The sequence below is a fragment of the Sciurus carolinensis genome, chromosome 19 (assembly GCF_902686445.1).
Source record: "Sciurus carolinensis chromosome 19, mSciCar1.2, whole genome shotgun sequence".
NCBI classification, from domain to species: domain Eukaryota; kingdom Metazoa; phylum Chordata; class Mammalia; order Rodentia; family Sciuridae; genus Sciurus; species Sciurus carolinensis.
The window spans coordinates 6,240,857-6,257,293 of NC_062231.1; the positions used below are offsets into that span (position 1 = coordinate 6,240,857).

The 16,437-nt window shown below is 60.5% G+C and overlaps 1 protein-coding gene across 1 annotated transcript in view; it reads left to right on the plus strand.

Annotated features, from left to right (window-relative positions):
- The window catches only part of Nup210 (nucleoporin 210), a 100,809-nt gene that overhangs the window by 47,829 nt on the left and 36,543 nt on the right, over positions 1-16,437 (plus strand). The window contains exons 12-18 of the mRNA XM_047534705.1: positions 682-837; positions 1,860-2,058; positions 7,078-7,223; positions 7,806-8,027; positions 9,579-9,752; positions 15,200-15,392; positions 15,805-15,911. Of these exons, the coding sequence (XP_047390661.1) occupies positions 682-837; positions 1,860-2,058; positions 7,078-7,223; positions 7,806-8,027; positions 9,579-9,752; positions 15,200-15,392; positions 15,805-15,911 (1,197 nt within the window). The remainder of the gene's footprint in view (positions 1-681; positions 838-1,859; positions 2,059-7,077; positions 7,224-7,805; positions 8,028-9,578; positions 9,753-15,199; positions 15,393-15,804; positions 15,912-16,437) is intronic.

The window sequence follows — 16,437 nt, forward strand, 5'->3', positions numbered from 1 at the left end:
TCAGGGGGCGTGGCTGTGAGGGTGTGGGCAGGGAGTAGGGGGCGTGGCTGTGAGGGTGTGGGCGGGGAGTAGGGGCGTGGCTGTGAGGGTGTGGGTGGGGAGCAGGGGGCGTGGCTGTGAGGATGTGGGCGGGGAGTAGGGGTGTGGCTGTGAGGGTGTGGATGGGGAGTAGGGGCGTGGCTGTGAGGGTGTGGGTGGGGATCAGAGGGTGTGGCTGTGAGGGTGTGGGTGGAGAGCAGGGGCGTGGCTGTGAGGGTGTGGGCGGGGAGCAGGGGCGTGGCTGTGAGGGTGTGGATGGGGGGGGCGTGGCTGTGAGGGTGTGGGTGGAGAGCAGGGGGCGTGGCTGTGAGGGTGTGGGCGGGGAGCAGGGGCGTGGCTGCGCGAGGGTGTGGGCGGGACCGGGAGGTGTGGACCTGCCTGGGACGGTGTGGGTGGGTGTGTGTGGACGTGGGTGTGCATGCACCAGGGTGTGAGGGCTAGCGTGTGTGTTGGTGTGATTGTGAGCGGCGTGTAGGTGAGTGAGTGCCTGGTGTGTGAGGAGTTAGGTGGGTGGGCAGCTGAGTGTGAGGGGTCAGCGTGTGTGACTGTGAGCGTGGGCACACGTGTCCCGGACCCCGGCACCGTCCCCCCGTGGGGACTGGGCCAGTGTCTGGCTTACTCCCTGGCGGTCTTCCTCCCCAGGCCCACGGGGGCAGCGGGAACTTCAGCTGGTCCTCCTCTAGCTATATGGTCGCCACGGTGACCGTCAAGGGAGTGATGACCACGGGCAGCGACACGGGACTCAGCGTGATCCAGGCTCATGACGTCCAGAACCCGCTGCACTTCGGCGAGATGAAGGTGAGACCTTAGCAGCCCCGTGCCCAGTGCCGGCGGCCCGAGAGGCCATGCGGGTTCATCCCAGCCCTGCCGGAGGTCACGCCCCCACGCCCCAGGCCCGAGAGTCATGGATGGGAAGGGCCAAGTGCCCCAGAGCTGGGGTTTTCGGAGGGGAGGCCAGAGCTCACCAAGGACCTGAGGCAGTCAGCCGGTTTTGAAAGGTCCTTGTACCCAAAAGATCTCTCCATCCGAGAGGGCCACTGCGCTCTGGATCGTCCATTCGCGGGCGAGTCTCCTCTGCCCTCACCCCCGGGCGCAGAGTCAGGTGCGCCCTGTTCAGTTCCGCACCTGCTTTTCGCCCTGCATTAGGCGGGATTTTCTCACTTAGCTGCAGTGGCGGGTGGGCAGTCCCTCTGTATCCATGGCCTCTGACCCCAATCCCCACCTGATCCCTGCTCTGATCTACCCCAGTGTGACCTCATTTAGGGCAGAAACCAAAGCCCCGTAGGGGGTCATCCTGCCACCGTCTTCTCTGACATTAGTGGGACGGGTGGAAGGTCCTTCATTCTCTTGATGGAGATCCGCTCACCCCTGACGAAGTCAGTCCGCTTCTGTGTGGACACGCTGGACAGTGGCCCCTTAGAGGCAGCGCCGTTGCCCAGTCTGCGTATTGACTGTGACCACCTTCCGGGGCTCTTCCTCCTCTCCCCGGTACACGGCCACCGTTCACCCCTTGCTCAGCCCAAAGCCCAGGATAGTCCCCAGGAGGCAGTGTGTGTCACAGCAGAGCCGGGCTCCTGGGCCAGCCAGCAGGGCCCCCGGCCTCCTTCGACCTGGTCATCTCCCCGCCTCGGGGAACGTTCCTTGGCCTAGCGGTTCTGACGTGGCCCTTAGGCCTGTGCTCCCGGGTGCCCTCTCAGAGAGGCCTTCCCCTCCAGCTCTGTCCTTGAGTCCTGTGCGCCCAGCCTCCTCGCCTGGCTCCTGTGTCCTCGGAGCCCCACGGCAGCGTGTCCTAATAGCTGGCCGCCCTCCCCCTCCCCCAGGTGTACGTGATCGAGCCCAGCAGCATGGAGTTCGCCCCATGCCGGGTGGAGGCGCGAGTGGGCCAGACCCTGGAGCTGCCCCTGAGGATCAACGGCCTCATGCCCGGCGGGGACAGCAAGGCGGTCACCCTGAGCGACTGCTCGCACTTCGACTTGGCGGTGGAGGTGGAGAACCAGGGCGTGTTCCAGCCCCTTCCAGGTAGACCGGCACGGCAGGGTGGGGGCCAGAGCACCTGGCTCCCGAGTGGGCTGCCCAGATTCCTCAGGACCTGAGGCTGCAGAGTGGGCCACGCACAGGGCTCACCCTCAGCTGCTGCCTGGTCTGTCTTGCCTGCCAAGTGACCTTCCACAGGTCGCCCGCCCCTCCATGCCCCCGATGCCACATCTGTAAGATGAGCAAGCTCTGAGGGGCGTCCCGGCAGGGGGATCTCCAGGGTCGCCGTGGGTGGCCATTCAGGCTGGAGGAGACGGCACTGCACAGACAGAGGCCTCTGGCTGCAGGCGATGAGCTGCCCCCTCCCCTCACCCCAGGCATGGGGCAGGGTCCCGGGGAACAGAGTAGCGGGCTTGCAGCTCTGGGTCTGAGCCACCGCTTCTGCTTTCTGGCCCAGTGCTGTTGGGCACGTCACCCAGCGTCCCGGGGCGTGACTTGTTGTGATGACGGTGGCTCCTCACTGTTGGGAAGGGTCCACATGGATATCCATCTGCACAGTGCCAGTTATTTTTAGAGGAATTCGAGTTGGGAAGACAGAGGCCCCGTGGGTCAGAATTTCCCTCAGAAAGTACCTTCAGTCTCCCCCCGTGTGCAGCGTGTGGACCTTTGTGTGGACTCGCGCGGAGAACTCAGTTTGTTTAAAAGATACCTGTTTAGAAATCTGGACTGCTAGTCAGTGCATGGAGATGTTGATGGCATTCTGTGGGACTCCATAGCTCGGTCCCTGTTTCCTGCCATAACAGAATATCTTAAGCTGGGTGAGTTTTGTTAATAGTAGAAAGTGATTTCACAGTCACTCCACCCAGGGTCTCATTTCTTGAGAAGTTCTTTTAAGCACACAGTGCTACACACCTGTCATCCCAGCGACTTGGGAGGCTGAGGCAGGAGGATCGCAAGTTGGAGGCCAGCCTCAGCCACTGAGCGAGGCCCTGAGCAACTCGGCAAGACCCTGTGTCTAAATAAAATATAAAAAGGGCTGGGGATGTGGCTCAGGGGTTAAGCATCCCTGGTACCAAAAGAAAACAGCACTTGTAACCACCGTTGCTGTTGGGATGACCTTCATAGGTCTCTGAAGTCACAGTAGCCTGAACTGCCTGCTTCCCTCTTGAGCTGTTTGAGTGCATAGCTGGCTCATCCCCCACCATGACCATGATATCAGGATCCATGGAACTCAGGGTCTTCTGGTTGACCGCTTAAGACACAGGGAGACAGGTGAAATGGACTGTGGTACCGACTTCAAAACATACGGGAGGGACGTTATTCTCGACTGTGGTCACCTTGCCCTGCAACAGATCTCTAAGCTGTCTCCTGTCCTTGACACTTTGTTCCCTTTGACAGCAGCTCCCCCTGCCTCCTTCCCACTCCCCCTCCCTCCCTCCCTCTCCCCTCTCCACGCCTTGTCCCTGATCACCACTGTCCTACTGTCCATTTCTGGAAGTTCACCTCTGTTAGATTCCACAGAACAGAGGTCCTGTGGGATTTGTCTTTCTAAGGCGATCGATAGGGCAATTCATGCAGTTCAATCGCTCCACAGCGTAGAAGCCTAAACTCCTCACGGTGCCCATGATTGCAGACATTAAGATGTGTTAAGGGAAAATGGCTTCGACGGAAGCATAGAGAAAATGCCGGAAGTGTAGCTGTCTGTCCCACCTGTGTGACTTTGTCTTTCATCTGGGCCACTTTGCTTCTGCATCCAGGGCCCATCCACAAATTGTCTCAGTATAATTTTATTTATTTATTTATTGGTGGTGCTGGGGATTGAACCCAGGGCCTCGTGCATGCGAGGCGAGCACTCTACCCACTGAGCTGCGTCCCCAGCCCCCTGTCTCGGTATATTTTAAAATATATCATACAAAGTATGTACTCTGGCCACACCAGGGTAACGTTGGGAATCAGTAGCAGAAGGAAAACCGGATCAGTCACAAAGTTGTTCAAACCCAACAACAGTCTTAAAGAAGAAGAGAGCAACCAATAAATGATAAGGGACAGGAGAAAAATCCTTAGGACAAACGAGAATAAGAACGCAGTTTACTAAAACTTGGGAAATGGGGACCCAAACATGAAGTTATAAGCGAGAAATTTACAGCTCTGAATGTTTTAGTTAAAAAAAAGATGGAAGATCCTGACTCAGCACCCTAAGTTTACAACCTAAGAAAGTAGAAAGAGAACAGACTAAATCTGGTGCTATCTTGAGGAAGAAAATCGGTAAGATTAAATCAGAGATAAAAATCAGACTAGAAAACCAGTAGAGGAAATCAATGAAACCAAACGTTGGTTCTTTAAAAAGATGAATAAAATCGATAAACCTTTAGCTAGATTGTCTCTGATGAAAGACTCATTGCTAACCTCAGAAATGAAATTCAGGGCTGGGGTTGTGGCTCAGTGGTCGAGCGCTTGCCTAGCCTGCGTGAGGCACTGGGTTCCATCCTCAGCACCACATAGAAATAAATAAAGGTATTGTGTTGATCTACAAATAAAAAAAATTTTTTTAAAAATGAAATTTATACAGAAATAAAAAGATTGATAAAGAAGTTGGATAACATGGATGTAATGAGTGGATTTCCAGAAACACAAAACATACCAAGACCGACTCTTCAGACAAGAATATGAGGAAATTGAAATTCTGAATAAATCTGTAACTAGTAAGGAAATCGAATAAGTCACCAGAAATCTCCTGACAAATCAAAACCCCAGATTGATCAATTCTGTCAAACATTTAAAGGTGGAACACCAGGACTTTTCTTCTTCTTCCTAAAAATTACAGAGGAGAGAACACTTCCTGGCCCATCCCTCGAGGCTGGCATTACCTCAATTCCAAAGTCAGACAGAGACTACAGGAAAAGTACAGACTCACATCCTCAGTGAGCACAGGTACCTCCACAAAATACCAGGCGTTGGAACGTAGCAGCACTCTGAAAGACTCACTCCCCGACCAAGCAGAACCTGTTTCTGGAACATTCCAAACTTAGCCCAGACCACATACCAGGTTAACAGAAGGATGGAGAGAAACCCCACATGGTCATCTCAACCGACAGATTGTTTGACCAGGCAAGAACTACTTTACGGGAAAAAAAAAAAGAATAAATGAGGAGTAGATAAAATACCTCCACGTAAAGCCACGTGTTAAAGCCACCCCTCTGCCATCCTGGTGGGGGAAGATGGACAGGCTTCCGTCCGATCAGGAGGCAGACAGGTTGCCTGCTTTGGCCACTTCTCGTTCAGCATGGTACCCGGAAGGCCTTGTCAGATCCATTAAACAAGAAAAAGAAACAACAGGCCCCCAAATGGGGTTAAAATTATTTCTGTGGCCAGCAACTTGATCTTCTAGGAAGAAAACCCCAAAGATTCTACAAAGGGGCTTTAAGAACTAAAGAGAACTCAGCAGAGGGACAGGAACGTGGATGTCAGGGTACCCTGAATGAGCGAAGCCGTCTTGGGAAAGTGGAAACTTGGAGGTCTTATACTTCCTGTTTTTGAGCTATAGCGTTCCAACCCCAGCAATCAAAACAGTGTGGTCCTGGCATAGACTACTTTAAAGACCCGTGGAATTGTTCACCAAGCTTGGAAATAAACCCTTGCACATCGTAGTGAAGTCATTTTTGACAAGGGTGCCGAGAACATTCAGTGGGACGCCCTCTTTGATGGATGGTGCTAGGTCAAGCAGATATCCGTGTGCAAAAGAATGAAATCAAACCCGTACATCACGTGGTATCCTAATAGTAAAACAGATCAGAGACCTAAGTGTAAGAGCTAAAACCAAGACTTGGAAGAAGACAGAGGGAAGGCTTCGTGACAGCAGATTTGGGATCACACCCCAAAGCACAGGCGACAGATGTAAAACGAGAGAGATGGGGTACATCGGCATTTAAAAGTTGTGTGTATCAAAGTACCTGCCAGAGTGCAAAGTCAGCTTATGGAACAGGAGAAGGTATAGGTAGATGTTTAACATGGCTAATCATCAGAGAAATGCACATGAGAACCCCAGTGAGCAGCCACGCCCATTGAGACGGGACCGTCCATCAAAAGAGACAATCACAAGTGTTGATAAGAAGGTGGAGACACCGGAACTCTTGTCTGTCAGCGGGGATGTGAGATGGTGCAGCTCCTCTTGCAGAGAGCTTGGTGGCTCCTCAGAAAAGTAGAGAGTCCCCATGTGATCCAGCAATTCCGTTTCTGGATATTTACCCAGCGGGATGATCTCAAAGAGCTATAGGAAACTCAGGTTCACGGGGTCTTTGTTCCTGAGAGTCTAAAGGCAGAAGCCATCCACTCGTCCATCAACAGAGACACCAAGGGCCGTGGGCGTACATCTGTGCCGTGGGATATTAAGGAAATTCTACCAGGGTTCAACAGCAACAACCTTGAGGACATCACACGAGTGGAATGAGCCAGGCATGTGGATCCACTGACGTGAGGTAGTCAGAGTTACCATGTTGGCGGACTCGGGAAATGAAGTGGGCATGTGGTGGGGGTGGGGAGGTTGGTGACTTATTGTTGAGCAGGTGTAGAATTTCAGCTCCTAAGCTGAAGACTTGGGTGGCAGGTGGTGGGGGACGGTGGCCCCTCATGCCACTAAACATTATAAATGGTGAGGTGGGAAGTTTTCTGTGTCCTTTTCCAGAATTAAGTAAGTTGGTTTTTTTTTTTTAACTTAATTAAAAAATGAATGGATAAGGCTGGGGTTGTGGCTCAGTGGTAGAGCGCTTGCCTAGCCTGTGTGAGGCACTGGGTTCGATCCTCAGCATCGCATAGAAATAAATGAATAAAATAAAGGCATGCTGTTCGTCTATGACTAAAAATAATAATAATTTCAAAAGGGGCTGGGGTTGTGGCTCAGTGGTGAAGCCCTTGCCTAGCATGTGTGAGGCCCTGGGTTCGATCCCCAGTGCCGCCAAAAAGTAAATAAATAAAAAATTGGATGGTGTGTCCAGCCCAGAATGAGAGAGGGGCCCACCGCCCGCCAGGCTCGATCGTGGTGACCCTGTGGTTCCCTCCTTGGCACAGGGTGGCTGCCCCCAGGCTCGGAGCACTGCAGCGGCGTCCAGGTGAGAGCTGAGGCCCAGGGCTCCACCACGCTCCTGGTGAGCTACACGCACGGCCACGTCCACCTGAGCGCCAGGATCACCATCGCTGCCTACCTGCCCCTCAGGGTGAGCCGGGCCCCTGCCCTCTCCCTCCCTGGGTCCTGCTCCTTGCCATCATCCCTCGGCCGCCGTGCTCCACGGGAAGGGAGCTCACCCTCGGCCCCAGTTGCGCAGCCCAGAAGCGCAGCCAGGAGCCTTTTAGGAAAAGATGCTGCCAGTTTTATCCCCCGGGTTTACTGGAGGTTTCGAGAACCCCTCGGTTTTACCCGCCATTGTGTCTGATTCAGCAACTCTTCCTGTGATGCGTAACAGCGTGAGGACTTTGCACCCGAACTACTTTCTGCCGGCCTCCCTTGGCGTGCAGACGGTCCCGGGAGGACTGGCCGGGTTCAAGGACGCTGGGCTTTTCCCACGGTGCTTTACGAAGGAGGCAGATCTGTGGATACCCCACCCCAGCCCCTCAGCCCAGGGGGAGGCTGGGTTCTCTCCGGGGCTGAGTCCTTGGGATCCTCACAACCCAGGAGGTGTTCAAAGATACTTGAAAGGGGCCTTGGGACCTGCCTGACCCCACCCCACAAAGCAGGGTGAGCCCCCGGGACCTGGCCATCCAGTCTGCCTGCCCTGAGTCTCCTCGCTCTCCCTTCCCAGGCTGTGGATCCCTCCTCGGTGGCCGTGGTCACCCTGGGCTCCTCGAAGGAGATGTGGTTCGAAGGAGGCCCCCGACCCTGGGTCCTCGAGCCTTCCAAGTTCTTCCGGAACATCACCTCCGAGGACGCGGACAGTATCAGTCTGGCGCTCTTGGGGCCCCCTGCCTCCCGGAATTACCAGCAGCACAGGATCCTGGTGACCTGCCGGGCCCTGGGCGAGCAGGTGAGGTGGGCAGCTTGCTCGCGGGGAGGGGCCCTGGCTGCCCTGATCCCGTTACACCCATGTCACAGACAAGCAGGTGAAGGCCAGGTGACAGGGGACAGGAGTGTGTCCCCAGGCAGGACCCCGTCTCCTGCCTACGGGTCCACACTGCTCTCAGGGAGCCAGCCGGCCAGGGTGGCCCCTCCCCAGCAGGGTGGTCTCTCTCAGGGCTGCAGAATCCCCCATCAGCTGGGGGCAGAAAATCAGCGAGTGGCAGAGTTAGGCGGGCTTCCTAGATGAGCAGGCCATGGGCATCTGTGTATGAGAGCACTTCATTTTTTTTTTTTAACGTGGAAAATCAAAAATATTAGAAGGCTGAGTGAACTGAACAAAACAGACATGTGACCCGCATCCCCTCCGGGCTGGCATGGCTGGGCGCGTGGCCGCTCACTGTGCCCGTCCTCTGGTGCCCAGTACCCTGACCCTCCAGCAGGCGGAAGCTAAGGGCCGGGCGCCCCTTTGGCCTCCGGTGGGGATCTACTGCTCCTTCCCCAGGGTTCCCGGGAGAGGGGCCCAGAAGGCAAGGCGGGCGGTCAGAGTGGACCAGGAGAGGCGGGAGAGCGTCCTTTTGCTTGCCGTGGTGAAGAGCCCTCCCGCGCAGGGCCCAGAGGGTGTCAGGAGGCTCACGGGCACCACCTGCGATGCCCTCGTGACATTGCCACACCGGGACTGTGCCAGCCTGGTCAGAGGGTGCGCAGGGAAAGACCCCACTTTCCACGGGGGATTTGCATGTGTGTCTATGCAAAAAAAAAAAAAAAAAAACTTGAGGAGCGGTAACTGCGTCACGCTGCATCATCCCACGGTAAGAACGGAGCGAGAGACGAGTGAATCAGGAAAGCGCCTCACCCCCGGGTGGCCGGGCCACCCGCGTCCCTGCGCTGGGCTGCAGGAGGTTGCACCCCTCTCCCAGGCTCTGGGCCCACTCACCTGGGACCCTGGGGACCCGCCCTCCTTCCTGCCCTGTGGCCGGGCTGGGCGAGGGGCTGCTGGACCGGGCGGTGGCCCATCAGCTGGGAGGCTCCTAAGCCCAGGGGCCGGATCTGGCGTCTGAGGCCTTGGCTTTGGCAGGAAGCTCGCGTTTCCTCCAGAGCTGCCGTGGGCTCCTCGGGCTGAGGCTCCGGACCCCTCCTGGGCCGTGTCCTGCACAGCCAGCTTGATCCGCTCCCTGAGGATCGGGGCCCCCGGCTGCAGCAGGCCTGCCCCTGCAGGCCCACCGCCTGATGGCAGGCGCCGTGGAGTGAGGTGGCCCCTGGCGGTGTTCCTGGGGACCTGGGAGGTCACAGCGCATCCCTGACCCCACCCTCCCTGGGATCCGCATGGACGGCCCTCAGGCTCCCGTCTGAGAGTCCTGAGCGCTGAGAACGCGCCGCTGTCCCACCGGTGTCCCCAGGCCTTGGGCAGCCCCCGGGGGTGCAGGCGTCCTCGTCCCCCATCCTGCAGAGGAGAAGACTGAGCTTGGACGGGGCAGCAGGGGATGTGCCCGGGGGTGTCTGACCACGCCTGTCTCCCCAGGTCATCGCGCTGTCCGTGGGGAACCAGCCCAGCCTCACCAACCCCTTCCCTGCCGTGGAGCCCGCCGTGGTGAAGTTCGTCTGTGCCCCGCCGTCCAGGTTCAGCCTCACGCCCGTCTACGCCAGCCCCCAGCTGGACCTGTCCTGTCCGCTGCTGCAGCAGAGCAAGCAGGTGGTGCGTGTGGGGCCGCGGGCGGGAGGCAAGGGGACGGCCATGGTCACACCTTTCCAAGCCAAGTGGGGATGGAAGGAGTAGCGGGGTGGGCAGAAGCTGCCCAAGGGAGCTGGCGTAGCTGGTCCCCAACTTACCACCTGCTTCATGACTTCTTGACTTGACGATGGCGTTATTAGAAGCCATGCTTGGAGCCGGGCACAGCGGCCCACGCCTGTGATCCCAGCAGCTCAGGAGGCTGAGGCAGGAGGATCACAAGTTAGAGGCCAGCCTCCGCCACTTAGCAAGGCCCTGAGCAACTCAGTGAGACCCTGTCTCTAAATAAAATATATAAAGGGCTGGGGACGTGGCTCGGTGGCTGAGTGCTCCTGAGTTCAATTCCTGGTAGCCCTCCCTGCCAAAAAAGAGAAGCCATGCTTGGAATTTGGCATTTTCCTGGGCTGTGAAATGTGGCAGGACTCTCTGCTGATCTGGGCAGCAGGACTGGGCCCAGCTCCCCATCAGCCCTGTGGGCACAGCCCCTGCTCCACAGTGCGCCACAGTCCCTAGGTCACGTGAGACACCGCACCCTTGATGATAAATCAGGCTCTGCGTGAGGCGATTTCGCCCAGCTAGAGGTCAGCTGTGTCCCGAGCACAGTCCAGGCGGGCGGGCAGGGGAGCTGGTGGACTGCCCTTCCCTCCCTCTTCTGCTGATGCCCCTGGGCCAGCAGGATGGAGCCCCTCGTAAGAGGCAGCTGTAGTCTTGTCCGCACTGGGGACAGCCCGTTCCCTCCCATTCCAGGCTGGCTGCCTATCCCGCTGGGATCCGGGGTTTGTAAAAACCTCAGGGTTTCGTCTGTGACCTGAGGGGACGCCTGGTGTCTGTGGACAGAGTGCGTGGTCACAGCAGGGGTGGGGGCTGCCGTGGAGAGGGGACAGCAGCAGCAGGCCCCATGCAGGGGAGGGGGAGGGGTGTCCCTGGGGTCAGCCTAACAGCAGGCGAGAGGAAACCCGCTGGTCCGTCCCCTGGGACTGGGACCCCATCCCGTCCGCAGTCCCTAGGGTGTTGGGAGCCCCGGGTTCTGAGGTGTCTGACTTAGGGGTGGGACCGCCCCCGCCACCCCCGGCTCCCTCCTCGTCCACGAAAGGCAAACGCACTCCGATCAAGGACGCTCTGGTCGGGGAGGCGAGGGTCCTGCCTCCTGGCGCTGACGGGGAGACGGGAGGTCACAGGCAGGTGGAGGCGAGGTGGCAGAGGCCCGGGAAGGGCAGCAGGGGCCACAGCAGCAGCAGGAGGGCGGGGACATGGCAGCCTGGCAGAGCCCAGGGAAGGGCCCAGGAGTCGGACAGCAGGAACAGAGGTGCCCAGGCCCCCAGGCGGCCCTCCTCCCCCGGGCTGCTCAGGTTCCTCTCCCGGTGACCGTTCCCGAGTCCGTGACCCTCCCCCGCCCCCCACGTCCGTGACCCTCCCCTGCACATGGCCCACCTGGCTGGGGGGGGTTGCAGAGTGACAAGGGAGCGATGGCTCCAGTTGTCACTGCTCCTCAGTGGCCCCTGAGGGCCTGCTGCTTTCCCAGAGAGTGGACCTGGGCAGCTCTGGGCAGCTCTGGGCAGCCGGGTCTCCCCAGGCCACACCCGTGTGAAGCACCCCCAGGGTGGGAGCTGTGGCGGTGGGTCTGGGGGCTGAAGGAGGGCGGCTTGGCCTTCCACCCAGACGTCTCTGGGGAGTCGCCAGGCTGCCCGCCTGGGAGCTGGACGCTGAGCCCGCACGGCCCCCTGGACATTTCCTTCAGCTCTCGCCATGTCAGCGGGAGGGACTCGGCCTCCTCGGCACCCGGGTCACTCAGATCCCAGACAGCGCCTCTGCGGGGCGGCAGACGCCCTGCCCTGTCCCATCCCAAGTGAGGACTTCGGGTGTCTAGGCCGGAAGCACTCGGCCCCCGACCCCAGCAGGCTCAGTGCGGAGCATCCACCCTGGCGCCCTCTGGGCAGGAAGGAGCGCCCAGGCTCAGGCCCGCGACCCTGGGAAGCTGGCCCTTCCCTGCTGGGGCCTGGGTGTCCTGGACGTGGCGCAGGGACGGGCCTGTCCAAGTCCAGCAGCGGCGTGTCCAGGAGGAGACTTCTCCCCTGTCTTGGGGTCATTGAATTTCAAATTCTTAATTTTTTTTTTTTAACTAATGACTCTACACACCTGGGTCACCAGGGGGCAGTTTGGGCACATAGTGTGCAGGGTCCACTTAGTAATTAGATTCCTCTTCTCCTGAAGCGCTTTCCGGGTCCTCTCGTGGGGACTCTGTTGGACTCTGGTGTGGCTGCCCTTTATATGGTAGGTGGCCGGGGGCTGCAGCCACCCTGCCTTGCTGGAGAACACGGAGGAGCAGCCCCGGGGAGGAGGGCCACCCAGCTCCTGCTGTCGGCGGGTTCGGGTCTCCGCTCCCCCTCCTCGCCCCGTCCCCTCACCTCCCCTCCTGACTGCTGGCCATCAACCCTTCCCTCGTCAGTGAATTATCCCTGGTGGGAACGAGAAAATCCTGCCAAGTCTGGACCTGGCGGGGACATCTGGCCTGTGGGTCCCCCTGACCGTGGCCAGGAGCTGGAGGGAGTCAGAGGGAGCAGCTCCCACAGGAGGGCCAGCATGAGCCCGGCCAGCCTGGGTACCCGTCCTGCCTGCTCCAGGAGCTGCCCTTCTTTGAGCAGTAGTGACGGGGACAGGCGATCTGGTACTGTTGCAGGGGACAGCTGTGACTGGACACGAGGTGCTCAGAGTGGCTGTCACCAGCTTCCTTGTGGGTGTCTGCTTACAACCTGCCCGTGGCTTCTCCCCACTGTCACCCGAGGGCCTTGGGCCCCTCCCCCGTGCCCCTCGCCCACTCCGTTGGCCACCGAGTTGTTCCCGGGATGTTCCTCCCGTGCCCTCCTGGGTCTTGGACCGGCTGCTCCCTGGGGCCCACCCCCGACCTCCCCAGCTTGGGGACGCTGGGCAGCCCTCACTTCACCTGCTGCTTTGCCCCCTGGAATCCCACGCTCCAGCTCCCCGGCAGGAAGGGGCTGGGGGCGGCTGGTGGTCACCCGCAGAGCCGGTGGCCCCGGGAAAGCCAGCTCACGCTGCTCAGCAACACCTGGGAGAAAAATCAGATCTCGGTGCCTCTCCCTGCCCCTCCACCTTGGCTTTGAACCAAAGAAGCCGAGTCTGCGCCGGCTGTGCCCGGCCGCTGCCGGCCTCAGGGTCAGCCAGGGTGGTCTCCGGCGGTCGGCCTGCCGAGCTGGCCTCTGAATAGGCTCTCGTGTCATCCGTGACAGCAGAAACCGGCGGCCTGGGACGCACCACCGCCGAGTGATCCATCGGTCCCCGGGTTCCTGAGCCCCAAGGCGGCCATTCAGGCATGGCCTCTGTGGTTTAGGGTCTCCTTAGGGGACCTTGAGGAATTTGGGTCCCTGCGGTGCATGGCGGGCGCCATATGGGTTGGATAGTACAGCTCTCCCGACCCAGAGGCCGCCCATACGGTGTGTAGAGCAGATTATCCGTGAGGGCGAGACACCAGAATGGAGTCGACCAGTCGGATCGACCAAGTGGAACCAGATTCCAGCCCGGCCTCGGTCATGGGGCAGACTGTTCAGTGTTCAGCTCCCTCCGGTCAGGACCGCTTTTGTGCCAGGGCCTGGGTCATGCTGGCGTCCAGCTGGGGCAGCAAGAAGCAGCTGCACCGTGTCCTAGGGTGTCCGCAGGCCTTAAAACGGGACCTGCCGAGCCCCACCCGTGCCCCTGGGTGCCCTCAAGTGAGTTATCCACAACTCCACCCCTCAGTCTCCCCGTCTGTAAAATGGGCACAGCGACGTTGCTCCGGATCACCTTGCTGGCAGGGTCCAGCCACCTGGGAGCACGGGGGCCCAGTCCTTCCTGGAACAGCAGGGTCGCAGCTGGGACATTCGGGCCCCTCCGTCCCTGCCCACGCTCACCGCTCCCCAGGGGAGGGTGTCGTGCAGCTCGCACGGACCCCGTGTTCCCTGGGAGTAAGAACGCCAAGCGTGGGCTGAGCTCGGAGCTGCACAGAGGCCTTTCCTGGCCCCTGTGAGGCGCCGGGTTCCCTCCTGAGCACTGCATCAGAATAAGTCAAATAACAGGAGGCGTCCATTTGCAACTAAGATTAAATAAAAAGGACAGGGAAGCCAGCCGAGCGGAGGCTGCACCAGGCAGGCTCGGCCACACTCCCCGGGCCCAGCGGCCTCACGGGCCGGACAGAAGCTCGCCTCTTGCTCCTGTGACGCATGCACTTCGGAGCAGCTCCGGGACCCTGGCTTGCGTCATTGTTATCTTGTTTTGCTTTTCAAATGTCTCGTGGTCGCGGGTGGACACGGCACCTTTATTTTACGGCTGTATTTTTGTGGGGCGCCGAGGCGGGACCCCGGGGCCTGGGGCGTGCTTGGGCCCTGGCCCCAGCCGCGTGGCTGGCTTCTCTCCAAGGCGTGGCCTGCGGAGAGAGAGATCCTCTTGTGGCCTGAAAGCTTTCCTTGCAATTGTCACAAGTCACTTGTCCTATTCCACCAGCGGGAACCAGGGACCTGGTCACCCCCACGGTCAGAGAGAACAGCCCCTCCTGGGGGACCCAGGCCTGTACGGGGGTGGGAGCCAGGTGTCCCATAAGGCCCATGGCGGCCCCATTCCCCTCCTCTGAAATGGGGACTGACGTCCCGCCTCCTGGCTGGGGAAGCCCAGGCTTGGGGACGGCAGCCCCCAAGCGCTGGAGCAGGAAGACGGGCCCCGAGGGTCAACCCGGGCTGCGGGCTGTGCCGTCCTCCTGTCCCCTGCCCCGTGCCCTTTGGTCAGGGAGGGGGGTCTTCTCGGGCACCAGGAGCCTGGATTCAGCCGGGTCTCTGGGCACAATCTGTCGAGGGAGGGACGGTGGGGACATTCAGGGCTGGGACCTGCCACTTCCCGGATCTCCTCGGCGGGGCCTCCTTGGCTCCCTGTTTCCTGCCTGGGCTTCCATTTCCTCGTCCTTAACCTGGGGACGGCCACCGCTGCCTCCAGGGCACGTTGAAGGGACCGGTGGGAAGTTGACTCTGCAAGGAGCTTTGCAAACTCGGGGGCTTCGGGGCGTCAGGGCTGCGCTCATCGAATCTGCCACTCTTACTAAGCCACAGGGGGCCTGGAGGTCCTGGTGGCCGTGGGTGGGCACAGGGCGGAGGAGGGGAGCCTCTGGAGCCCCGGGGACCGAGGGGAAGGAACGGGTCCGGATTTCGCCAGAGCCCTCGCCATGAGGTGCGGGTTCCCTCGTCCCCCTGAGAGCCGTGGCCTGGGGCCAGGGCTGGTGGGACAGGTGTGCGGGGCACCTGGGTGGCCAGCCGTCGCAGGGATGGGTGGTTAACTCACCCCTGCTCCCTCATCAGGATCCCCGAGCCCACCAGGCGGCCGGCCAGCTTCTGGGTGCCCCGTGGTCAGCTGCGGTGTCCTGACCTCTGTCCCCACAGGTGCCGGTCTCCAGCCACCGCAACCCGCTACTGGACCTGGCCGCCTACGACCAGCAGGGCCGCCGCTTCGACAACTTCAGCTCCCTGAGCGTCCAGTGGGAGTCCACCCGGCCCGCGCTGGCCAGCATCGAGCTGGACCTGCCCATGCAGCTGGTGTCCCGGGATGATGGGGGTGGCCAGAGGAAGTTCCACGGTGAGCTGTGGGCCCGGCCAGGGGACGGAGCCTGGGAAACCCTGGCAGACGGCGTCCCGGGGTCGCCTCGTCCAGGACCGGAGCTCAGGGGGCTGCGTGCGCCCTCGGTGTCCCCTTCAGTCCTGCATGGACGTTTGGGGGGGTAGGAACTGGAGGCTGCCGGCCCGGAGGTCTCCCATCCCGCGTTGTCCTGCAGACCCATCAGGCTCCAAGCACTGGGTCACTCGGTGTCGCTGGGGTGTCCCCAGGCCCCTCAGCAGCCAAAAGGGCGACCGTCTCGTCCAGCTCGGCTGCCCCAGCACCTGGCTCGGTGCCCGTCCACTCTTGACGTTCAGCCTTGAGCAGGGAGGGCTGGCTTCAGGGGCGGCCAGGGGCCAGCGCCCAACGCGTGTTCCGCCCTTTCCGGACCCAGGTCTGCAGACCGTTGCCGTCCACGAGGCGTCGGGGACCACGGCCATCTCTGCCACGGTGACCGGCTATCAGCAGTCCCACCTCAGCGCAGCCAGAGTGAAGCCCCTGGTATCTCCCAAAGCCACCCACGGTGGCGGGCCTGGACTCGGCCAGGACCTCCTCCCGCCCCTGCCCCATCCCGCCGGGTGCCCCAGGGTCCTGAGCGCCCTGGCTGGGTGGCAGCGCCCGGTCCCTGCCCCCTGGGCTGGGCGTGGGCTCTCTCCAGGTGCCCCCAGCTCCCGCAGCGCCTCGCGGCCCCCTCAGGCCTGGAAGAGGCGCTGTCCTCGCCACGAGGGCCCTTCCCCGGCCCCACTCCCACACCCCGGCCTGACCCCCATCTGGAGCGCCATCTTGCCTTCCTGCACCCCCGGGCCCCCCACCCCGCCCACCCCGCCCACCCTCTCCTCCCTCGGCTGCGCCACTCCCTGCTTAGTCCTAGCTAAGTGTCACCCCTCTGGTGACTGTCCCTGCAGCCACGGCTCCTGCCCGAGTCTCAGCCCTCATGCTACACACACACGCACACACACACACAGACACACACAGGCACACACACAGGCACACACACACACACACACACAGACACACACAGGCACAC